Source organism: Phyllostomus hastatus, unplaced genomic scaffold, assembly GCF_019186645.2.
Source record: "Phyllostomus hastatus isolate PE091 unplaced genomic scaffold, TTU_PhHast_1.1 phas_contig_495, whole genome shotgun sequence".
Classification (NCBI taxonomy): domain Eukaryota; kingdom Metazoa; phylum Chordata; class Mammalia; order Chiroptera; family Phyllostomidae; genus Phyllostomus; species Phyllostomus hastatus.
Window position 1 is genome coordinate 4,455,597 of NW_025333895.1, and position 24,066 is coordinate 4,479,662.

Genomic DNA, 24,066 nt, shown 5'->3' on the forward strand with positions numbered 1-24,066 from the left:
TCCTGCTCAGTGCCCACAGCACAGGGCTCGGGGACCAGGGACCGGGGACAGGAGCACTCATGACCACACAGTATGGCTAAATCCATTTATTCTGAAATAAAACAAATAGAGTCGAATCAACCCCGTCCCCACCTCCTTACTCTGTCCTATGTTATCAATAAATAAGTTTATTCTTGTATTTTTATAATAATAGGAATGACAGGGACGGGACGGGGTGGCAGGGGGACCGCGTGGGCCCCGCCTCCCCAGAGTAGTGTCACGCGGTCAGATCACCATGATCTTCACCCCAGCGTCGCCGTCGGCCCGGTAGAAGAAGGGGATGCAGGGGTTCTTGCTCAGGCCCGGGTGCTCCTGGCAGCTCTGCATCTCGCACAGCAGCTGCATGATCTGCTGCGCGGTGGAGTTCTCCAGTGCGGCCGGGCCCAGCTCCACGCCGTCGGCCAGGCTCACCTCGAGGAGGTCTTGGGGGAGAGAGAGAGCGGGAGGGAGGGAGGGGCAGGGCTCTGGGTGACCTGCGAGCTCCGCCCGCCCGCCTGCCCGCCCGCCCACCGGCCCTCCCCGCGGGCCCTACTCACCACCCTGGCTGGGAGCAGCTCCAGGTGCTTGAGGGGCTGGGGGCGCTGTGGTGGGCTCTCCAGCAGGGTTCTGGCCAGCCCCCAGGAACTTGCCGTACAGTTCATTGCGCTCGCCCACCAGGCGCACCACCAGCTCCTGCAACTCCAGGAGCTTCACCTGGAGCAGAGAGAGGCGCTCAGCAGCCACACCCCGACACCTGGCCCGACCCGGCCCGGCCCGGCCCGTGGCCGGTCGGGACCCTACCTTCATGTCCTCCTTGTCCTTAGCCAGCCGGCTGATGTATTCCTCCTTTTCCCGGTGCCGCTCCTTCAGCACCGCCCTCTGGTTCTGGTACAGGGTGATGTAGTCTCCTGCGAGGGGCGGGGGGGAGGGCAGGTGGTGGGCAGAGCTCAGCCGCCGGGCTCGCCGCCCACCACACCGCGCCCGCCCCCTGCACCGGCCGCCCCCTCACCAATAGTGTCTGTCTCCCCGGACAGCTGAATGCAGCGGTGCTCCAGCTCCTCGACCCGCTCCTTCAGGTCCGCGTTCTCTTGCATGACGTCTGTAAAGCGGCTCTGCGGCCCGAGAGCACAGTCAGTAGCCACCTGCCCTGCCCATGCCCACCCTTCCCGGCCCATGCCGGGGGACACTCACTCACCTGCAGCTTGTCCATGGCCACCTGGAGGGCCTGGTGGTTCTCCACAGGCGTGCTGTCCCCGCTGGGGGCCGGGGCTGGGGTCCCCTCCTCCAGCTTGCGCTGGGCTGGGGCGGCCAGGTGAGCCAGGTGCTGGCAGCGTAGCCTTTGCTTCTTCAGCTCCCTGCGCAGCCGCGCCTGCTCCTCCTCAGCGCTGGCTAGGGCCGTGTTGAAAAATGCCACCTGCGAGCGAGAGGTTCGCGTGTATTTTTTGTGGGGGAACGCTCAGGACACGTGGGAGGCACAGAGGCAGAGAGGGGCTCCCCCCAGGGGGCCCCTGTGGACACATCTGTGGCTCAAGGAGGGTGTGCTGTCTGACCATCGGCCCCCAGGGCAGACTGGGGGTAAAGAGAATTAGAGGGTGGAAACCAAGAGGTGAGCGGGGTGCCCGGGCAGGACCTCAGAGGGAGGCAGTAAGGTGGACGGCGGGGGGCAGGGAGTCAGCTCACCACGGCCTCTCGGCTGTCGAGGTCCTCGGGCACACTCAGCTTCGGCCTGGGAGCCTCCTCCCCCTCCTCCTCCCTGTCCAGTTCATCTCCTGCTGGGGCAGCGGAAGGGTCCTCAGACAACCCCACACGGGAGGCGGAGTGGCCCAGGAAGACAGCTCGGGCCCGGCTCTGCCTCGCCTCACTGTGCAATCCAGTCCCCAGAAGCAAAGGACTGGCTGTCCTAAACGTCTCTTCTAGCTCGATTCTGCGCTGCTAGGAGTCCCCCTCCTCCTTGGGCTTTGTCCTCTCCCTCTGGGCAGTTCCAATTACCTTCCCCAGGCAGAGCCATGAGGCTCAGCTGGGCCTGTAGCTGCTGGTTCTGTTGGTTGACAGCTTCCAGGAGGCCCTACGGGGCCAGGAAAGAGCGTGAGAAGAGACACAGGTTGCAGGCCTTCCCAGGCAGGGCTTAGGGGCCCAGCGTGCCAACTCACCTGGGTCTCCTGCAACTCCTGGCGGGCCATGTCAGCCTCCTCCTTGCTCTGAGCTTCCTCCTGCTGCTGCTGCTCCAGGAGCTGCGAGTGCAGCAGCACCTGCTTCTGCAGTAAATCCTTGTCGAAGACCAGCTGCTGATAGGCGGCTGCGTACTGCTGCAGGTAGTTCAGGTACTGATCCCGCTGCTGCTGCAGGCTCTGAGCCTCCTGGCTCCTCAGCTCCACCTGCAGGAAGACCCTGGGAGTGAGGGCAAGTGGTGGCTTGCTTCCAGATTCTGAGCGCATAGCCTGAGGCTGGGCAAAGACCCCTGTGCCTAATGCAGGCACTGAGCTCTGGTTGGGTAGCTCAGCTGGGTAGAGCATCACCCCAATACACCAAGGTTGCGAGTTTGATCCCTGGTCAGGGCACATATAAGTGGAACAACAAATCGATGTTTCTCTCCTCTCTTTCAAATGCATAAACTTTAAAAAAAAACTTAAACTTATTAAAAAACACACAAGGCGCTCACTGAGGGGCTCAGCTGCCTGCCCATGGCCCTGGCCTCCTCCGGCCAGGACCTCAGCGACCACCCCCCCTGGTCCAGAGACACATGCCACCTTCACCCAGGCTTGTCCCTCGTCACAACCTGCTTTCCAGGCCAACTCTAGGCCACAGACTTGTGAACATGCAGAGTGCCAACCAACACCTGCTAAGTGCACACCAAACGCCTGACACTTTACACGTGTGACTCTCATTCAGTCCTCAGTACTTCCACAGGAACATGCCGCTCTCCCTGTTAAGCTAAGGAAGCTGAGGCTTAGAGACGCGTCGTCAGCAGCGACTAGCGGGGCGGAGGCTAGGAGGCAGAGCTGACTGCAGGGAGCCGCCCTTCGTACGCCATCCACACCTCTTCCCCTCCAGTCGAGTTCGGTGCCTCAGCTGGCGATGATGGCCTACAGCGCAGGGCTACCCACCTCTAAAGGTCAGAGGGCAGCCCTGGCTGGTGTGGCTCAGTGGGCTGAGTCCCGGCCTGCGAGCTGAAAGGTCGCCAGTTGATTCCCAGTCAGGGCACATGGCTGGGTTGCAGACAAGGTCCCCAGTTGGGGGGCAATGGATCGATGTTTCTCTCGTATATCAATGTTTCTCTCCCTCCCTTCCCCTCTCTGAAAAATAAATCCTTTTTTTTAAAGATTTTATTTATTTATTTTTAGAGAGGGAAGGGAGGGAGAGAGAGAGAGAGAAACATTAATGTGCTGTTGCTGGGAGTCATGACCTGCAACCCAGGCATGTACCCTGGCTGGGAATTGAACCTGGGACACTTTGGTTCCCAGCCTGCGCTCAATCCACTGAGCTACGCCAGCCAGGGCAAAAATAAATCCTTTTTAAAAATAAATAAATGTGCCCTGGCTGGTGTAGCTCAGTGGACTGTGCGTAGGCTGCAAACCAAAGGGTTGCCAGTTCGATTCCCAGTCAGGGCACACGCCTGGGTTGCGGGCCAGGTCCCCGGTGGGGGCCACCTGACAGACAACCACACATGGATGTTTCTCTCCCTCTCTTTCTCCCTCCTCTCTCTAAAAGTAAATAAATAAAACCTCTAAAATATAAAATAAAATAAAGGTCAGGGGTAGGGGGCAACAAGTAGTCACAGGCTCTGAAGGACTCTGAGGTCACCTGTCTCCAGGCTACAGCTGCCTCTGTCCTGGCCCTGGCAGCCACTCAGCCTTGCCCAAATTCCTCCCTCCCCAGAGGCCGGGGCCGGCTCCGAGCCCTTCTCAGCGGGGGCAGGGTTACCGTCTCCTTCTGGTCCCCCAGCTTCTCCTGCAGCTGGCCCAGCTTCTTGGCCAGCTCCTTCTTGACATACTGCTCCGTCTGAAGTGTGCTGGTGAGCTCCGCATTCTCGTTGGTCTGGGCGGAGAGAAGCAATCAGTGGCCCCGCGAGGCAGCTGGAGACACCAGAGCGCAGCTCAGGGAACCGTGGAGGCGGGCAGAAAACCGCCCCTCCCCCCACATTCACCAGCGGGGGCTCTCTGGGTCACCGGATGCCTTCATAGGCTCCACGTCACGTAAGCACCATGCCACCCCATTTTAGAGGCGGGGAAATAAAGGCCCGGAGATTTGGAGGGCCTCGCCCTGCACCGAAGGCGTGGCAAGGGAGCCGGGCGGGCAGGGCTGCGCACCAGCCTGACGAAGCCGTCCTGCAGCTCGGCCAGCTGCTCCTTGAGCTCGCGGTTCTGGGAGAGTGCCCGGCTGATGGTGGTGCGGTCGCTCTGCATGTCCTCCAGGATCTGCTTGCGCATCTCCGCCTGCTCCCCCCAGCGCTCGGCCTCCTGCTCCAGCTCCAGCAGCCGCTGCCCCTGCTCCTGGTTCAGGCGGCTCAGACTCTCATTGTCCTGAATTTGGGCCCGCAGCTGCCCTGTCAGGGTCTCCAGTTCCTGCTGTAGCTGCTCCGCTCTGGCTTGTAGCCGCTGTTCCGCCTCCGAGGGCCCCGCTGGGGGCTCCTGGGGTGGGGGGACAGCTGAGAAAGGACGCACACAGTAAGGGCCTCTTGCCTCTGCAGTCTCAAAAATGCTCTTCTTGGTCCGCAGCTCCTAACTTGGCCTCCTAGCCCCAAATCTTGGCATCTTGGCTAATGATTCCTCATACTCCTATGATGTTCAGTCTTGCAAGATGCTTCCAAATGGAGTTCTTTACATTTTTTATGCTCAAGACAACTCTGGGTCACTGACAGTGCACAGTCCACCCCTTTACTGCAGATGGGGACACTGAGGCTCAGAGGGATGGCAAGGCTTGCCAACTCCTGGAACAGGCCCCTTTCCCTGTGCCACAAGGCCCGTCCATCCACCCGCCTCCTTGGGGGGGGCACTCTAGCCACCCTGCTCCCTGCTTGCCCCGGCCTCGGCTCACCTAGCTGGCTCCTCAGGTCCGCCAAGCTGGTCTCCAGCTCCTGCACCTGACTCAGGCCGTGCTCCTTCTCCTCCCTCAGCTTGCACATCTGGCCAAAGCGTGGACAGAGTGGCGGGGATGGAGGGACAGCCAAGTGACCGTCTCCCTCCCTGCCCCCACCCACAAAACACACCCACCCACCTCTGGCTGCACAAGGCAGGTGATGTGACTCCCATTTACAGATGGCCAGAAAGACCGAGCAACCTCTAAGGTGGGGGGCCCGCAGGTCCCATCTCACCTGCTCTGACATCTGCTGCATCTTCTGTTGCCAAATGGCATTCTCTTCTTTCAGATTCTCTGCATACTGGTCTCTCTCCACCTGCAGCTGCTTCAGCAAATCCTTCAGCTGCAGAGCGGGCGCAGGAGTGAGTGGGGCCAGCACTGGGCCTCACCGGCTCCCGGCCCTGGGGTCATCCTCCTCTCCCACACCACACTCCACAAAGCCTCACCTGCTCCACCCGTGTCTCCAGCTGGGCCCGCTCCTCCAGGGCCTGCTGTAACTGCTCCCTGCTATCAGGGGTCTCAGACTGACTAGAAAACTGGATGGTGAAGAGTGAGGTTAGACCTGGGGAAGCCACACGATGATGCTCCCCAAATGGGTCTGGACTGGGATCAACAAGCGGCTCGGGGTCAACGCAGAACTCCGTCCCGATGGTGTCGGTGCCGTGTCCACAGCATTTACGTTTACGAAGTACTATTGTGAGCTACTCCAACAATGCGTGTTCAAAGTCCTCCCAGCGTTTCCGCTAGCCCCCAGCCCTACCCATGTGGTGTGCACCCTCCCCGACCCTTCCTACACAGGTGCAAACATGTTTACTTCAGACACGTTACGGTCGTGCTGTCTTGGGGTTTGGTCAGATAGCGTCCTGCAGCTTGTTTTCTCTTTGCTGCATGCAAGAGGTATTTAATTTCTGTAATGTTGCAGAGCAGTCCAATACAGCATAGGAATACAGCGTGCTTCCACCGCCCCCCTGCCCATGGCCTTCTGGATGGCCGTAAGAAGACGACACCCTAGTGCCGGCCCTCAAATGGAGTGGTTGGTCAGAAGTACGAGCAGCCACCTGGCCCTCAGAGCACCCTTCAGCTCTAACTTCTCAGACTGATGACACTGCCTATCTCGGGCACAGGCGCAGAGTGCCCTGGTGGGGGGCCGAGCGGCGATCTCAGATCTGCTCGCCGCCCAGGCCAGAGCACATGCGGAGCCTGGTGCTTCACTCTGGGGCCCTGCTCACAGAGCAGCACTGACAAGCGGGTCACGTCCAGGAGAGCGCAGTCAGGGGGGTGACCGCAGGAGCCGGGGCTGTCTGCTCAGGAAGACCTCAGGAAGGGCAGGGGCCTCACACACCCCCTTTCAAAGCAAGGAGAGGTCTGTCCTGGGAGAGGGCGAGACTGTTTCTGCGTTCTTCCGGAGGGGAGAAAGACCCCCGTGGCAGGAGCTAGGTCCACCAGGGCAGAGCGCTGCTCGGAGGGGCTCTCTGGCCCATGCACCCTGACCACCTGGTGGCTTGGCCCCCCCCAGGGGAGGAAAATAAAATTCATGGGCTACCCTGGTAAATGTCATCTATACAACAGTGGGTCTCACCCAGGATGCTGGTAAAAACAAAACTGAAAAAGCCCTCTGCCTGAGAGTCTGATTCCAAAGTGCAGATTTGTATCCAAATCTAGAGGACTCTATGGCAGGACCAGAACGCAGACCCAAATTCGCCAGCTCTTGGCTGGGGGTCCCCCGCGGTGACCCCACAGAGCCCGGCCCCAGGGCCCCAGCCCCTCACCTGCTGCAGCAGCAGCTCCGACATCTCCAGCTTCTTCTGCAGCTCTTCCAGGCTCAGCTGCACGGCCTCCTTGTCCGTCACCAGGACCCGAAGCTTCTCCTGCAGCTCCGAGTTCTCCTGCTTCAGGTCTTCGTTAGTTTTGCTGTGGCCAGAGACAGTGGAGAGAGGCATGAATAAAGAACAGAAGGGATCACTTTGGTGGTCAACCCACCGCCCTCACCGTAAAACCACAGACTCCCGGCACTAGAAGGGACCCAGGATCAAGAGCCCCACGTGACAGGCCAAAGGGAGGACATGAGCCGCGTGAGGCCAAGCACGAGTCGGCGCAGCAGGGACCAGAGCCTGCTCCGCACACGTCCGAACCTGGACGGCCTCCCGCCACGCAGCCTGCACCCCTCCCACCGCCCAGCACAGCACCCGGCCCAGGCCCCCAGCCCTCGCCCGCCCCCATCCTACTTGCTCTTGTATAACTCCAGCTTCAGGGCGTCACGATTTTTGACTAGTTCTTTGTTGTGCTGAAACACAGAAAGGCGAGGTCAGGACCGGGCAGGCAGCCGGTGTGCTGGCAGACCAACAGCAGTGACAGTGGCACTCCGTCACCCAGAGCCACGTTCTACGTCTTCCCAGAGCACTTCCAAGCCTGCGTCCTCACTCGCTTTCGATAAGAACTCAACCCGTAGGGACAGAAGAGGCAGGTCAAGAGACTTAATCCACAGCTGGCTGCCAGAGGCCCAGGAGAGCAGATGCTCTGCTATCGTTACTACTATTATTGTCACCACTTAAAAAAAATTGTTTTATCTGCCCTGGCTGGTGTGGCTCAGTGGACTGAGCACTGACCTGCAAACCAAAGGGTCACCAGTTCGATTCCCAGTCAAGGCACACGCCTGGGTTGCGGGCCAGGTCCCCAGTGGGGGGCACGTGAGAGGCAACCTTTCTCTCCCTCTCCGCCTCCCTCCCTTCCCCTCTGTCTAAAAATAAAATAACTGGATAAATTTTTAGCCTCACCCGAGGACATTTTTTCACTGGTTTTTAGAGAGAGAGGAAGGGAGAGGAAAACACTGACGCCAGCGGGAAGCACCAGCCGGGTGCCTCCCCTTCGCGCCCAGACCGGGGACTGCACGCGCCTCGACTGGGCGTCCGGCCGCAGCCCAGGGATGTGCCCTGCCTGGGAATCAAACCCACACCCTTTCGGTTAGTGACGGCGCTCCAGCCACGTGAGCCACAGCGGCCGGGGCACCGTCGTCACCTGTGAACCTTCACTGTGCGCTCTACCCGGCGCCACGCTAACCCCCTGAGCCCCTACAATCACCGCAGGGAGCGGCTCCTGTCGCCACCCCCGTCTCTCGGGCGGGCAGCGCGGAGCCCGAGAGGGTGCGCTGCCGGCCTGGAATCACTCAGGGCGGCGACTGAACACTCCGGTCTCTCTGATTATTTAACCACCTTTTCTCCGGGGCGGGGGCACAACACGAGGGGAGGGGTTAGGTTTTCGTTGTAATCTTCCATCCGCTGTTTGAGTGGATGACACACTGGCACGGCCCCGAACTCAGAAGGCACAGAGGTGGCATGTCTCCCTGCCGCCCTCTCCCTCAGCCCCGGGTCTTTGTGAGAATCCTTTCAGACATGGCCCCTCTCTCTCTCTCTCTCTCTCTCTCTGCTTCTCACGTCTCCCCTTCTCCGCACAGGATAGCATGTTAAAAACACTGTTCTGTACCTGGGCCCCCCAAGTGCCCAGGCTGGCCGAGGCCCAGGGCCAGTCCAGGGCGGGGCTGGCACGTAGGCTCTGGGCCCCACGTCCAGCGCCGGCTCTGGACAGTGCACCCCAGCACCCACGGCCCCACTTGTTCCCACGCTGCTGCTCACAGCCACTCGACTTTAAATCGGGGAGAAACGGCCATGCTGCCCCCTGAGCGGCAGACGCTCCGTCCTAAGGAAGGGACCTCGGGGCTCCCTCGCCCCCGGGGGCGGCCGCACTCACCCTGTCCGCCTGCTTCTGCTGCGTGGAGACGGCACACAGCGTCCGCTCCAGGTCGCCGACGCGCTGCTGCGAGGACTGCAGGAGACCGGCGAGGTCCTCCGCCTCCCCTGCAAGGACAGAGGGACGTCGGAAGAAGGGATGCCACGGAGGCCCGCCCTGTGCCCGGCTGGAGGACGGCAGGGCGCCCGGTCCCCACCTGTCTTTTGCCGGGCTGCTTGCTGAGTGTGGGCCAGGGCCGTCTGCAGTTCCGTCTTCTCCGACACTAGAATCCCTATGGTCTGGATGTGAACCTTCGGGAGAAAGGCCGAACACAGGCTGAGAACAAGGAAAAGCGGCACCTGGGGGCCGCGCGGGAACACCCTGCGGCCGGTCCGCTTACCTGCAACTGCTCCCTCAGAGCTCCCTGCTCCTTCGCGAGCTTCTGCTTGTACTCCTGCTTCTCCTGCGGGGGGAGAGGAGGCCAGTCTCTCACTGGGAGCAGGAGGACATGAGACAGCGAAAGACATGCCCCAGAACGCCACCCATGGCGCAGGAGGGGCCCGTCAACAAAGCCAGGTTGGGGGCGGGGCGGCGGGGGGGGATCAGGGATGGGAAGGGGCCTTTATTTTTCCAGGCTGGGGCAGGTGAACCAAGAATGGGCCTTCCAGTCTGAGTCCTCCCCCGAACCCTCGGCCACGTATGAGCAGACAAAGAAATCACATTACTTTTTCCAGTTGATCCGCAATTTCCTGGTTCTGTCGTTTCTGTGGAGTCAAAGGCAGGCAGCTGGGGTTATCCCCTGCACTGTGGTCCCCAGACCAAGGAGGAGGGGTGGATGGGGACCAGGAATGGGTGTTTTGTTTTGTTTTGTTTTAATGGCAACATACCAATCATTTATTTGTGTATTTATTTAATTTTTTCCCATTCCCATGTTACCATTTATTCCCCCTCTACTCCCGCCCCCCAGGAAGGGGTTTTAAAGGGAAAGGTTCAGAGCTCCCAAGCAAACAGACTCCGGGTGTAGGGTGGTTTTGCTCCCAGCTACAGAAGTGCATGTCTCAATCCAAATTCCCGCGAGAGGACAATGACAATGACGTGAGCCTCGGGAAACGGGGTTCGAGGAGGGAAAGACGGCCCTTCTGCCAGCTCGCGATCCGGAAGCGCTCACTCACTCAACGGGCATTTACTGAGCACACGCCACCTCGCAGCAGACATACAGGAGTGAAAGGGACCTTTAAATCTTTGATTTTTTGAGCAAAAAGGGAGCTTGGTCACCCTCTAATTCTACCTCCCCGGGAAACAGAAGTCCAGAGAGAAGTGACTTGCTCAAGGTCAAAGGCAGAGCAAATGAGAGGCAGCGTCAGGGCCAGAACACAGCAGTCAAGCCAGTGGTCCCCCGGGGCCTGGAGGCGACAGCGCCACAGGGCCAGCGTGGGGAGGACTCTGCGAGCAGGGAGCCCGGGGGACAGAGGGCAGGCGCAGGGGCAGCCGCGCAAAGAGCCATGCCACATGCGCCGCACTCCGGGGTCCCTCCAGCTGAGACCTAGGCCCCCCGGCCCCCCATTCTCCCTTGGCTCCAGGGGCCCCAGATTAGCAGCGTGGAATCAGGGGACCCCACACACCCCCCGGACTCTTACCAATTCCTCTATCTGGCTACCGAGCTGTTTGTTTGTTAGATTGCTGGAATCCAGGGCTAGAGAGAGCTCTTGGTACCGGCTCTGAGGCGCATGCAGAGAGGAGGAGGGTTTGGAGGAGGGACGAGGGAGAGGCAGAGAGAGCAAACATTAGGGCTGGGGGGTGTCCGGGCTGTCTCAGGTGGCAGCAGGGCACCCAGCCCCCTCTGCTGGGGTTGGGGGCTGGCCTGCAGGGTCCCTGGGTCACAGTCCACGGCCACTCACCTCCAGAGCCTTTATGTTGGCAGAAGACGCCAGCCCCTCCCCGTTGACGAAGGACGCAGACTAGGAGGGATGAGAGAGCCCAGATGGAGGCGCCCTCTGCCCCTCTCCAGGCCTAAGCCCGCCAACTTCCTGTCTTCCCCACCAACTAGCGAAATTTTCTTTTCTGCCTAAGTTGGCCCCTTCTTCCTTTCCTGCCAACCCCTCCCGGTTCCTACCTTCCCCTTGCTGCCCTCCCCCCGCCCCCGCCACCCCGCACACACACGCAGCTCTCATCCTGTGCCCTCTGCAGCAGGATGAAACGATGCATCCAATCTCATGGTCCACCTCCTTCATTGGCACAGCTTCGAAGGGAGACCGGAGAAGGGATGCCTAGCTAAGCACCAGCCTGCTGGGTCGGCCGCTCCCAGCATCTTCCCTTCCCCTTGGGAGCCTCTGTCTCAGTTTCTGTCGTATCTCCTCCCGCCTTCCCACCCGCTCCGGGCTCCGGTCCCCGTGGTACCTCACAGACGAGACCGTTGAGCTGCTGGGAGAGCTGGCGCAGGCTCTCGGTGGATGAGAACCTGCGGACGAACACAGACAGCAGTTAGGGCTGCAGGAGGTGCGACGGGAAGGAAGGGGCCGCCTGACCCCTCGGCCACGGGACTGCTGTGCCCACAGGAGACACTCACGTGCTTTCGGGCAGAACGAAAGGGCCACTTTCAGGATCATAGTTCTGTTGGGGAAGAAACACACGAGGTGAGAACAGCCCGGGGGCGAGGTAAACCCGGGTGAGTCTGACAGCACTGCATCCCCCCGAAACTTAGGGAGCAACCTGGTGCTGGCCTGCCCCGCCCTGGTCCTCAGGAAGGGCCGAGCCACCCGAAGAAAGCAGGGGCGAGTCCACAGTGGGCCCAGTCCCCGGGGAAGGAGGGGGGGTGAACACTGAGCGGGGCGGCGGGCAGAAGGGGAAGAGACACAAACCTGAGATGACGAAGCAGCACTGGGGGAAAGGACACCGTCAGGGGACATGGTGTTATCAGAAGGCAGTGCTGCGGGGGTGGCATGGTCTTTGGGCGCCTGTCACAGACAAAAGCGGGGGTTAGGGAGGCCTGTGGGAAAGGCCCCTCACTGCCATGGATGCAGGGGTGCGGAGCAGGTGGGGCAGGTGTTGCTGCAGTCAGAGTGACGGCCACACATGCTGGGAGCCACTCTGGGGTGTGGCCACGGCTCGCCCAGGGCTCGGCCACGCTGCAGCCTCGGGCCAGAGCTCAAAGCAGGCCTGCAAGATCTCCTTCATGGACACGGGGCCCTGCTCTCCCTGGAGCTCAGCAAAAGGCAGCAGCAGGATCTGACCTGTGGCAGCCACAGCAGGTGGAAGGAAGGGGTGCCGAGTCAGTGGGGCGGGGGCGGGGGGGAGGGGCTGTGTTCTTCCATAAAGCCTGTCTGTGCCTCAGAGACCTCCCCCCCAACATGGACCCCCGCTGGGCAGAGGGTGCGATGACCACGGAGAAGCAGGCGTGGTCTACACGGCTCTCGGCCTCTCTCCTCTCGCTCTCCCCTCCTCCGTCCTCCCCCCAAACGCCGGCTGCGTCTGCCTGCTCAGGTCGTTTCTGGGAAAGAAGTTGCCCAACCAGAAGCCTCTCCCAGTTCCTGGAGGTGAAAAGTAACCCCACCCCAACCTCCTCGCTCCAAAACAACCACTACCCGGCCAAGAAAGCACCCGAGAAACCAGGGGTGAGACGTCGGCCCTCTGACCGTGGGCTTCCTGAAGACCAGCCTGGGGCCGAGGACCAGGGGCCCGGGGAAGCCGCTCTCCCTTCCCCAGCCCCTCCTCTCCAGGCTCAGGCCTGACACCTCATCGAAGCCTCTGGCTCAAGAGGACTTATGTCCAACAGGCCAGATGGGCAGAGGGAGAGGGAAGACAAGCTGAGCTCGACCAGGGAAAGTGCCAGGGAGCCACGGCCTGCCCAGCGAGGCTGGGGCCTGCAGAGAGAAGGCTGCGCCTCTCTGCCGGGGAAAGAGGGGCTGCCTGCTCTCTGGAACCCCCAGCTCCGGCCTCGGAAAATCCCAATCTGCCGCCCTCCTTACAGCAAGTGCTGCAGAGCCTGGGGGAGCTGAGGCTGGGCCAGGTTATTTGCACTGCTGCTCACGATATGACCTCTGCCCCCAGAACCGGGTGCTGCCTTGCCAAACCACACAACTGACTCTGATAGGTGAGAGCAGAGGTTCCGAGCTGTCTGGGCAAGAGACTCTGGGGGCGGTGGGCACCCTCCCAGCCACGGTGCCGCAGGCTCTAGGTCTCTCTGGGCACCTCGGATTCCCAATGATCCCTAGCATTAGGTGCAAAAAAGCTCAGAAGGGGAAAAAAACTATTTTTCTGAGAACTGAAATATATCTAACAAGACTTTTGTGAGCAAACAAGTTATGTCATCATTTTAAGTCTTGTAGCTAAGTACGGGGCTGTTAAAAAACATTGTCCACTCCCCTCAAATGCCCCATTCCACGCAGGAGGGTTTTATTTCTCCATCATTCCCCACTTCTGGACATGCTCTGTTTCTGCCCAGGATGTGGCGATCACAGGCCTGCGTTGCTGCAGTAGAAAACTTCCGCGGGAAACAGACCCCTATAAAAAGAGGACTTAAAAACAACAAGTAGGGGCTGTGGGAACCTGCGACTTCATTTGCGCAAGGACAGAGGGACACAGGCACAGGTCGCCAGGGTAAATACTCGGCTGCAGGATCCCTGCAGGCCCGTGCTGCCGCTCAGGCTGACAAGGTGAGTCGCAGCTGGAGGAACCTGGCCAACCGGTGCGGGCGGTCCCGACGCCAGCCAGCAGCGCCCTGCCCCAGCCCCTCTCCCCAACACCGTCGCCGACAGGATCTGGCCCGTCTCAGCCCCATTCCTCTGGCCTGGCAGATGTCCCCCACGGAAGTCAATCAAGGAGGAAGTGCCAACATCACATCCGGAGGATGTCACCTCCTGGCCCGCTGTACGCCGGGCTTCCCGCCTTTCCGGACTGTGCTCCCAGTCCTGGCCGTTACCTGCACTGTGCCCTCGGCCGGGAACCCCCATTTTCCCCTCTCTCTAAATGGATGGCCGTCACCCACCTCTGGTCTTCAGACTGGTCTCCAAGGCCACCCCCTCCAGCCTCAAATCCATAGAAAACCAACTTCCTCCTCAGCTGAGCACGTGGAATGTTGCCACATTCTATCCTGCCCCCTCCAGCGGAGCCTGCCTCCCTAGGGGGGCGTTCTGCCTGGTTCCCCTGTTTTCTCTGGGGCCCAGCCAAGTGCCTCTGACATCAGAAGCCCAGTGAATATGGCTACGTGTCCTTATTTGATTTGTATTCCCTCTTAGCCCTAGGGAGCTGACTCCCAAACCAAAATTAATCAACTTAAAAAAAATCACAAACTGCGGTTCGTTGGCTTTTTCGAGACTGATGCCCACAGGGCAAGACCCGAAAGGTTTGTCTTCATTCATCTCGCCTAGTCTGCGGGCACCACCGGACATTCAAACACGCGGGCCGAAAAGCCCAAACCCAACACACCTGCTCTGGGAGCTATTCCCAATTTACCTTTGACCTTCGAGGCGCACCTCACCTTCTCCAAGATGACAAAAGATGTAGGGGAAGAAAAATAAACCCAGTCAACCAAGCGGGTGAAAAAGCAGACATGAACAGGACGAGGTTAATGACAGCAACATAAAATAAGCCAGAGGCCAAGTACCCCCCGCACCGGAGAAGCCTCGGGACATGCGCAGCCGGGAGAGAACAAGCCGGAGAGGGGTCTCAGCACTGCCTCACCTTCCAATTGTCCAATGGGGAGAGCGCTACCCCATTGGAATGGTTAAGGTCGGACACCAGCACCTTCAGAATGTCCTGAATCTACAGGAAGCGAGAGGGAAAAACAAGGGCAGGGGGAGAAAGAGAAAAGTGGCTTAGAGAGAGGCAAGAGGGTCAAAGAGGGAAGAAGAGATGGGCCCAGGGAAATTCAATGCTAGAGAAGAGAGGAGGGGATCGATGCCACGGCCTGGGCCATCTTTCCCAGCAGCCACTTGCCGCCTCACCACGGGCAGCCATGAGCGCCGATGAACAGAAGAAGCAGTCCCCTGGGTGGTGCAGCTCTGCACATGCCCATCAGACCTTCTCCTCGGGCCCAGGACGCCAGGGATGCCCCTGGCAGGGCTCCAGACCCCCACCTCCATTTTAACCAATCGGACTTCCGAGTAAAGGTCTGCTTGAGCGAAAGGGGTTCTAGCTAAAAATAAGTTCGGGAGACCCCGATGTGATGCAACAACATCATCTTACAGATGAGGAAACTGAAGCCCCCCCCAGAAGGAAGTGATTTTCCTCGGGCTGCCCAGAGCTGGACTCAGAACTCCTAATCCAGTGCCTGGGGCTCCCCTCACCACACCCGGGGGCTCTGTGGGTGCCTCCTGGAGGGACAGCCTGCTGGCAAGCAGCTGACTGTCCTCACAGTCTGGTTTCCCCTGGAGGCCGGAGACGAGGAAAAGCCCTCCAAGCAGTAAGTGCAATAGCAACAGCCCTTTGCTGGTTGTTTACTCCACACCACGCCCTGCATTTAGGAATCAATATAAAAACAATGTCTTTTAAACTTCCTAAATGCAAGACAATATGACCCCAATTTTACTGCTGTGAAATCAGAGACTTATGTGGCTTAACCAACTCGCCCCAATCCGTATCCCTAGCAGAGGGAGAGGTTGCTTAAACAGTACCTGACACCTCTTCCACAATCTTAACCACTGCCCTCCACTGCCCCCTGCACACTCCCAGCCCCGGAAGCCTGGCTGGCCAAGACTCACATCCTCAGGCGAGTGACGGCCATCAGAAGTGGCTGTCTCACGGCTGCTGCCATTTTTAATCTTCTTTTTCTTCTTAGCTGCTGCAGGAACACTAATGCCTCGCTGCTGCTGGAATTCTCTCAACTGCAAAGGGGAAAAGCAGTGAGACTCACGACCACCACGAACCCCTGCATTCACACCCTGCTTATACAGTTCACAAAACACCCACGTTCGCCGCTTATTAAACACCACAACATCCCTACAAGGTGTTGTGACTCTTACTTCAAGACTGCAGAAATGGACTGATAACATAGCTTTTTTAAAAAAAGGCAATAATGCAGCCCTAGCTGGCATAGCTCAGTGGATTGAGCGCGGGCTGCGAACCAAAGTGTCGCAGGTTTGATTCCCAATCAGGGTACATTCCTAGGTTGCAGGCCATGACCCCCAGCAACCACACATTGATGTTTCTCTCTCTCTCTCTCTCTTTCTCCCTCCCTTCCCTCTCTAAAAAAATAAATAAAATCTTTAAAAAATAAATAAAAGGCAATAATGCCATTGAAACTCAGTCTTCTGTCTCCGAGTTCAGGGGGTTATGCCACAAAGCAGTAGCTGCCAGAAGTGGTGAACACTGAAGCGATCAGACACGAAGGTCCGTCCTCATACATCCGTTAGAGATGCATGCACACCACGACTACGCAAGCTTTTACATCAGTGCAGCCCCACGGCAGGGAGCTGGGATGGTAAGGGAAAAAAGACAACCCAAGAACCATTTCAGAGAGAAGTCTCCTATACCCTTACAAACCTATGTAAATGCCATCCTTAAGTACATTCACATAAAAGGCATTGTCTCTCCCAGGAGAATCCAGCAAAACTGATGCTTCAGTCCCGTATTTATCCAGTGGCACTCAGAGCAACCCATGCTGAGGTGATGACTGGGGGACGGTTGCCAGCTGTGAAGTGCGGTTTCCCGGGATCTGCTCCACGGAGGATAAGCGGATCTCACCGCAAAGAGCACTGACTGCGGGCCAACCAGGGCCCGGGGTCACAGAGAATTACAACAGGAGTTGGAGGATTCAGACGACAAATCTCAAAGTCTCTCTGGAGGGCAGAAACCTGGGAGAACACTAAACTAAACAAAACACACTCCCCCCCACCAACACCCACAGATGCGGTCACTGTTTCCAGATCACTAGTGAAATGCGGGCTTTTTATGCTATCGATGTCAAGGGTTGGGGTAGAGTCTAGAGGAAGGAAGCCTGAAACCTCTCCGACCTAAGTCCCATAGTCCCGAGCCCCCTTTAAGGTATTTGTGCCGTGACCACAGAACCGGAAAGCGGATGAAAACATTAGGAGACTGGGTCGTAAGACCGAACGCTGGGTAATGACAGTTTCGAGGGGGATTGTGACACAACTACATTCCACTCCTCCCAACCGACGCCCGAGTCGCCGCTCCCGCCGCTCCGGGGTGGGGGTAGGGAGCGCAAGGCCCGGACCCAGGTCCTTGGAGAGGGAGCCCACGGTGCCCCGGGAGCCAGGAGGTCCGGTTCTGGGAGGCAGAAGGCGAGGGCCAAGCCTGGAGCCGGGAACCTGCGGCCCAAAGTCACCCGGGAGCTACGAGCGAGGGCGGGGGCTGGGCTGCCCGCGGGGTTGGGGGGGCGGGGCTGGTGAAACGACTTTGGGGAAGGGGACGCCGAGGGGCTCGCCCCGTGTGCCTCAGAGGCAACACAGACTCTGGCCACCGTCCGGCCGTCGGAGGGCCTTGGGCTAAGTCAGGGGGCCGCGACTCGGCACGTTTTACCTTTTTCCTGGCCTCGGCCAATTTTTTCTGTCGGACTTCTTCCGACATCTCGGGAAGGGGAGGGGTGCAGGGGGGCCACATCACCGCGATCCCGGAAACCGCCTCGGAATTGCTTCCGGCAGCCACCACGCATCTTTGCGGCTAAGCCAGAAAAGGAGGGTCCACGGCGATTATAGGCAGCAGTGCTGTGGGCGTCGTCTTAACCCTTGGCCCCCATTGGTCTTTAAGAAAGATGAAAGGGGAAAGGGCGTGGCCATGCTGACGCCAGCCCGGAGGAACAGGCGGAGCCACCCACACTGAAAGCTGTCTCCGCCCCCTGGGGGCGGAGCCCGACCTCGTCGGGTGCGCGCGCAGCTCGCCGTACGCCTGACCGTTCCTGGTCTCCTTCACAGGATCTTGATTATTTTGGTAGCCCTGAGAGGCCGCTCTTCCGCCCGCACCCTGGATCCCCCTGCACTGCAGACCCCCCCGATACGGGGGCCCCGGACCCCAGGGCTCAGGAGGTGGGCTAGGAGCGAACGGCAAGGGGAAAGCGCATCCCTTCACGTTCCCTTTCCTAACTCCCCATAGCTCTGCCCCAGACGTTCCCGCCCTAGAGTTTCCTTCCGGAAACCTCGATCCATTCCTCCACACGCTCCATCCTATCAGTATCTCCCCTTTCTCAAGGATCTCTGCCCTGGTCCCAGGAGCATATCTGCCCCTTCCCGACTGGATCCAGTCCCTGGCGCCTCTTCTTCCCAAGTCCTCCCCCAGCCCACAGTACCCGCTTCTCCGGGAGCGGACTCGAGCCCCACTCAGCCCTTTTTTCCCTTGGATCCCTCTCCAGGACCCAGCCAGGACTTTCCAAAAGTTGCCGCGGGGCCTTCCGATCCCCTGTGAGTATGCCTGTGCCCCACCCCCTTGGCCCTCCACCCTGTAAGCCACTGCTGCTCCCAGCCCGCCTCCCTATCCCCCACCGCAGCGGACCCCGCCCCCCGTAACGTCTCCCCCCGCCCCAGCCAACCCCACCCTTGTTCTGCTGAGACACTCCGGGTCGTTTCTCAGCCCTTCCCCTTCTCTTCCTCAGGCCCGCCAAGCTTCTGCGGAGAAGCAGTGGCCTGCCCTTGTGGGTGGCACCCCACGCGGGCTGTCTCCCCTCCTTCCTGTCAGCTCCACTGCCCCCGCCCCCACCCATCCCACCCGCGCAGAGACCACTTTGGTTCCCTCCAACACCTGTGCTGCCTCCTGCCTTAGGGCATGTGGATCTACTGCCCTAATCAGGAATCCCCATCAGGGATACTTTTCTTTGAGCTTCTGGATGAGCTGATGCCTACACAACCTTTATTATTATTTTCAAAGACCTACATGTCCTTTATTGTTTTTTTAAGATTTTATTTTTATTTACTTTTAGAGAGAGAGGAAGGAAAGGAGAAAGAGAGGGAGAGAAACATCAATGTGTGGTTGCCTCTTGCGTGCCCCGCACTGGGGGCCTGGCCAGCAACCCAGGCATGTGCCATGACTGGGAATCGAACCAGTGACCCTTTGGTTCTCAGGCTCGCCCTTAATCCACTGAGCCACCCAGCCAGGGCAGCGTCCTTTAGAATTGAGCTTCCTCCGAGAAGCTGCACCCCCACTTCTGGCTCAATCCAGCGACCCTGCTAGACACCCCCTCCCGTAGCACACTGTATTTCCACTTCAAAGCAGTTTTCAGACTTGCAGTTTGGTGATTACTAACTTGTCCATCACTCATTCATTTGACCAATGTTGTTGAGTGCCTACTATGTGCCAGGCGCTGTAGTAGACCCAGTGTCATCGGCAGTCAGTATAACAAAGTCCCCGCCCTCATGTGGAGTTTACACTCCAGCATATAAGGCCAGCAATGACGATAATGTTGTCCGTGGAAGGTATGACGTGTCCAGTGGTGGTAGACGTCATAAAACATCAGGACCACGTGACAGTGAGTGGTTGAGGAATGACCGTTTAAATGGGATGGTCAGAGAAGGCCCTTCTGAGGAAGGGTGACCTGGAGCCGAGCTTTAAGTGAAGGCCCCTGGAGGAAGGGCACCATTATGGGGTGTTTCCTGTTTGGGACGAGGCTGCCTGCTCCATGAAGGCGAGGGGCCAGGCTCGCCGCCTGCGCCTGCTCCGTTGCTGAGCCCCGGGAGCCTTTGCCAGTGCCCGGCAGATGGTGACTGCTCACTGTTTGGTGACTGACCAGTTAGACGCCCTGTGCGAAGAATAGGAACCACGTCTTCCTTGGTCCCTTCTTGCATCACGTGTGGAGAGTTGCTCCAACACCCATTTCCTGAAGATTAGCACTGACCCAGGCACGGGCCTTTGCAGCTCCTGGAAGCAGAAAGGGCAAGGATGAACTGTAGCCCCAGGAAAAGACTTTGTTGTCCAAAGAGACTATAAACCCAGCGGCATCACTGGCTTCAGAGAAGGATCCACGTAGATCTGGGGCAGGTTCTCTGGGGTCAGCTTGGGGGCCGGAGAGACCCTTTAGTGGGGAGTGGCTTTGTCTGGGAGTGAAAGAAAACCCCAGTGAGGGTGGCCTAAACAGTCACCCAGGCCCCATTCTTGTTCCACCACGTCGTCCACGTGGGTTCTACCTCACCATCCAAGACCCTGCTGGGCCCCCGAGTGACCTCCACAGTCCAGCTGGCGGGAATGAGGAAGGCCAGAGACAGGCCTGCCATCTCCCTGGAAGGACAGTTCCCAGACACAGCAGACACTGTTTCTGATTAAGTTCCATTTGCCAGCGCTTCGTTACAGGGCCACATCGAATTCCAAGGGAAGCTGAGAAATGTGCCGTGTATAATGCATGCCCAAGTTTTTGGTCCAAACTTTCAGGGGAAAAAAAACAACTTGTTTTAATTGCTTAATTTAATTTTTTCTTTATTTATATTCAGATACTTGTTTTTGTATTATAAAGGAATTTTAGCATTTCGAACATACGGTACAAGAAATTTTATGTAACAATTACAAAAGACAAGAACAGACACGAGGTATTTCAGGTACCACCTGTGTTTAATTCTTTCCCCTCAGAAATTTGGGCAAAAAAGTATGCATTATACACGGCAAAATATGGGTAGTCTTATTTGGGGTTGGGTGGTATCTATTTATGTCACCAAGCAGAAGCAGGGAGCGGCTTTGGGGGACAACTTGCAGGTTCCGGACTGTGGCTGACTACTGGTCAGTCCGTCTAGCTAATGACTTTCTGCGCCACTCAGCGGCCGTCTCCCAAGTCTGGCCCGGCCCTTGGGGCCAGCGAGGATTCTCCACACCTTGACGTTCAGAAGCTGAAGGAAAAGAGGGACCTGCTGGACAAGGAGATCTCCCAGTTAATATCTGAGTAAGTCTGGTTGGGCTCCTCAGCGTCCTTAAGACGACTAGTGCCCAGTCACTGCAACCCAGTCGTCCTAGCTCAGCGTAATTATTTCAAGATTTTATTTATTTATTTATTTATTTATGTATTTATTTATTTTTAGAGAGAGGGGAAAGAAGGGAGAAAGAGAGGAAGAGAAACATCAATGTGTAGTTACCTCTCGCACGCCTGTAGCTGGGGACCTGGCTTGCAACCCAGGCATGTGCCCTGGCTGGGACTCAGACCTACCTTTTGGTTCACAGGCTAACAACACTCAGTCCACTGAGCCACACCAGCCAGGGCAAGACTGAGCAACTTTTAAATGTGCATTTCATACTTGAGAGGATCTGATTGGCCACTCATGGGCCCATCTGTGAATCCCTCAGCTGTGGCCAGGGTCACATAGTACTAGTGTGGCTGGGACCCCTCCCTGAGGGTACGGGCAGCATTTGCCAGGGGCTGATCCCTGCTACTGTAAGCTTTAGTGGACAGGGTCTCTCCTGCCGTCTCTAGTCCCCAGCGCTGAGCACCTAGCAGGCCCTCAGTGCTGCCTTCTTACTCTCTGAACTTTGGATCCTCACCAGCTTTCTCTCTCTGTCCGTCCCTCACCCCAGAGGCTACAATGTGGATGAGCTCGAGGACCACATCTCCCAGCTCCACGAGTACAACGACATCAAGGATGTAGGCCAGATGCTGCTGGGCAAACTAGGTGAGCAGCAGGACTCCGGGGGAGCGAGCAGGGCTTAGAAGGCGTCCCCATGTCCCAGGGGTGGTGGGATTTGCCCCTGAGCCTTCCAACTTGCCGACCCTCCCACCTTCTCAGCTGCCCCGCTCCCTGAATGCCCCTGTCCTTCCTGTCACCTAGCGAAGCAGGTGAACAGCTCTTACCTGAGTCAAGGGTTTTAGGGTTTTTTTCCCTCTTGTGGGTGGACCCTGCTTTGAGGCTGCAGGCGGGTTTGACCATGGGCTTGCCCACCTGCTGGACCGAGATCTAGGGTTCCCTGTCTTCTGGGGCCTGTTCAGACTGCTTGAGACACCATCCTTGCCTCAAGGGGCTGGCAGAGGCAGAAAGAGGCAGAAGGAGCAAGGGTGACTCCGTGTGGCTTAAAGGGACACTTTGTTCCTCCGCGAACCCACTCTCACTCTGCAGAGGCCTGAGCCCAGGCACAGACCCCTGTGTGTCTGGGCTGGCTCGGGCCGCCCACCTGGCAGGTAAGGAACTGTGTCGATGGCCTCAGCTGCATCACCTGGCTCGGATCTGTGGGCGTGGACGGTCAGCGGCCTGTGACCACTGAAGACAGTGTTCAGAGCTGGGACTCGGGACTGTCTGTCCACTTGCTGCTTGGGCTTCATCGCTTGCTGCGGAACTGTCCGTGGACGTCCAGGCAGGGAGGGCTTCTCTGTGGTTCAGTGAGGGACCGGTCCCATAGGGGGGCGGGGGAAACAGGAGCAAGGAGACAGGTGGACAAAGAGAGGGGGCCGAGCAGGGCCCAGGAGGGAAGGAGCGTGAGGCGCCGGAAGCCTGGCAGTCAGGGCGTGACCCCCGGGTGTGGAACTCGAGTGGGCAGCCTACCAGCTTTCACCCATCCCGTGACTATTTACTGAGCCCCTGGCCTGGGCTGCGCTACGAGGTGTGGGGACACTTTGGAGAACCAGACACTTGAAGGGCTGAGTTACATGTGACTTCTGTCTCCGTGCTGGGGTGAGGGGGGGAACGGTCACTGCAGAACAGAGACGAACGAGTAATAAAATGTGCCAGGTGCTGTGAAGGAATCGAAGGGCAGCGATGGAGGACACCGAGGTCAGAACAGGGTGGCCGCTGCGGGGGAGGGGAAGGGGACAGGGGAGAGCCTTCGAGGGAGCAGAGGAACAGTGTCACCAAACGGCCAGGGCGGGGCACCTGAGCCAGGCGAGGGAGTCCGGGCTGTCAGCAGGCGCAGGGCACCGCACGAGTGTACACGTCCATCTTCAGCAGGCACTGCAGCTGCTCTGCGTGGAGAAAAGACACGAGGGGAGCTACACTCGACTCCTCTGCGGAGCGGGGTGGGGCTTCAGTGAGTCTAGTTGCGGGGGCCATGCAGGAGTCGCAGGAGGGTTATCTTGGCAACTAGGGAAGCAGGAAGAAGGTGCAGGAGGGGTCCTGGGCGGCCAGGGATGTGGCCACTGTCCCGCTCCTGCCACTGGCCAGTCCTCCTTCCTTTCAGCCATGATCCGAGGTGTCACCACTAAAGAGTTGTATCCAGAATTTGGCCTGGACGTGAGTGACTGAGCGGAGGCTCACAGCCCCTGGTCCGCGGCCAGCTGGGCGGCCAGGCGTGGACAGGAGAAGCTGTGAGAACCCACGCAGTGCCCCTGCAGGCTTCCGGGCCAGACAGGAGCCCTTTTGCAGAGAGCCTGCGCTAACCTGGGGAGGAAGGTGTGCGCCCACCTCCAGACTCCCCAGATGCCCCAGTGATACCTGTGTGTGTGTGTGTGTGTGTGTGTGTGTGTGTGTGTGTGCGTGTGCGCACGTTCTATTTGTGAGTAAACGTGAACAATCTTTTTTTAATTTACATTTTTTAGACTTTATTTCTTTATTTTTAGAGAGAGGAGGAGGGAGGGAGAAAGGGAGAGAAACAACAATATGCGAGAGATACATCAATTGGTTGCCTCTTGCACGCCCCCAGCTGGGGACCTGGCCCGCAACCCAGCCATGTGCCCCCAATGGGAATCGAACCGGCAACCTTTCGGTTTGCAGGCCGGCACTTAATCCACTGAGCCACACCAGCCAGGGCTGAAGCATCTTGCTGTGAATCTGTGCGCTGATTCCCTCTCCTCTGGCAGCCCCCGCCTCTCCTGGGACAGAGCCTGCCTTCGTTACAACAGTCTCACATGGGCCAGGGGCCGTGACACGCTTCACATCCATGATCTCTAATGCCAAATTGCATCCTGTGGGGATTTAGTTTTGCTCTCCCCATTTTTCAGATGAGGAAATCGAGGTTCAGAGAGGCAAAGTAACTTGCCCGAGGTCACACAGCCAGTAAGTAGCAGAGCAGGGATTTGAGCCCGTGTCTAACTCTGAAGCTGACGGTTTGCAGTGTTGCCTTTCTGGGGTGGGGGCAAGGGGGTGAGAGCTGAGAGTGGAAGAGCAGCACTGGGGGAATTCTTCCCTTGTCAGTCGATCTGTAGAGAGTGGGTTCCGGTCCCCAGCGGGCACCTCTGCCAGGCAAGGGTGAGCTGCCACTTCTTTAAGATTTTATTTATTTATTTTTAGAGAGGGAAAGGAGGGAGAAAAAGAGAGAGAGAGAGGAACATTAATGTGCGGTTGTTGGGGGCTGTGGCCTGCAACCCAGGCATGTGCCCTGACTGGGAATCGAACCTGTGACACTATGGTTCACAGCCTGCGCTCAATCCACTGAGCTACGCCAGCCAGGGCTGAGCTGCCACTT

At 58.4% G+C, this 24,066-nt stretch overlaps 2 protein-coding genes across 4 annotated transcripts; one reads left to right on the forward strand and one right to left on the reverse strand.

The window, feature by feature from the left end:
• Positions 1 to 71: 71 nt before the first annotated feature.
• On the reverse strand, positions 72 to 17,424 carry GOLGA2 (golgin A2). Of its 3 annotated transcripts, none has more exons than XM_045846114.1 (27): positions 17,293 to 17,424; positions 15,516 to 15,638; positions 14,497 to 14,577; positions 11,676 to 11,771; positions 11,384 to 11,427; positions 11,215 to 11,275; positions 10,716 to 10,775; positions 10,455 to 10,535; positions 9,543 to 9,581; positions 9,218 to 9,280; positions 9,035 to 9,128; positions 8,839 to 8,945; positions 7,320 to 7,378; positions 6,864 to 7,005; positions 5,541 to 5,630; positions 5,330 to 5,437; positions 5,053 to 5,140; positions 4,326 to 4,663; positions 3,940 to 4,053; positions 2,169 to 2,393; positions 2,008 to 2,083; positions 1,699 to 1,790; positions 1,214 to 1,432; positions 1,028 to 1,130; positions 820 to 926; positions 576 to 732; positions 72 to 461 (listed from the first exon to the last, which is right to left on the reverse strand). In XM_045846114.1, exons 1-27 carry the CDS (start codon positions 17,371 to 17,373, stop codon positions 265 to 267), a joined length of 3,045 nt encoding a protein of 1,014 aa, XP_045702070.1. In that variant the 5' UTR covers positions 17,374 to 17,424; the 3' UTR covers positions 72 to 264. The 3 variants fall into 3 exon arrangements, with proteins under 3 accessions (XP_045702070.1, XP_045702071.1, XP_045702072.1); XM_045846115.1 differs by having other exon boundaries at positions 1,699 to 1,787; positions 17,293 to 17,410; XM_045846116.1 differs by lacking the exon at positions 14,497 to 14,577 and having other exon boundaries at positions 17,293 to 17,410.
• On the forward strand, positions 16,559 to 23,192 carry SWI5 (SWI5 homologous recombination repair protein). The gene is made up of 5 exons (XM_045846135.1): positions 16,559 to 17,054; positions 18,119 to 18,167; positions 20,505 to 20,626; positions 21,253 to 21,347; positions 22,843 to 23,192. Exons 1-5 carry the CDS (start codon positions 16,876 to 16,878, stop codon positions 22,905 to 22,907), a joined length of 510 nt encoding a protein of 169 aa, XP_045702091.1. The 5' UTR covers positions 16,559 to 16,875; the 3' UTR covers positions 22,908 to 23,192.
• The last annotated feature ends 874 nt before the right edge of the window (positions 23,193 to 24,066 follow it).

Coding starts and splice junctions, on each gene's coding strand:
- GOLGA2 (XM_045846114.1), bottom strand. CDS start 17,373: ATGTGGCCCCCCTGCACCCCTCCCCTTCCCGAGATGTCGGAAGAAGTC. Junction 5,631..6,863: donor CGGAGCTGCTGCTGCAGCAG/GTGAGGGGCTGG, acceptor TTCACCATCCAG/TTTTCTAGTCAGTCTGAGAC. Junction 5,141..5,329: donor TGCAGCAGATGTCAGAGCAG/GTGAGATGGGAC, acceptor CGCTTTGGCCAG/ATGTGCAAGCTGAGGGAGGA.
- SWI5 (XM_045846135.1), top strand. CDS start 16,876: ATGACAGTTTCGAGGGGGATTGTGACACAACTACATTCCACTCCTCCC. Junction 17,055..18,118: donor CCGGTTCTGGGAGGCAGAAG/GCGAGGGCCAAG, acceptor ATCCCTCTCCAG/GACCCAGCCAGGACTTTCCA. Junction 18,168..20,504: donor GCGGGGCCTTCCGATCCCCT/GTGAGTATGCCT, acceptor TGCGCCACTCAG/CGGCCGTCTCCCAAGTCTGG.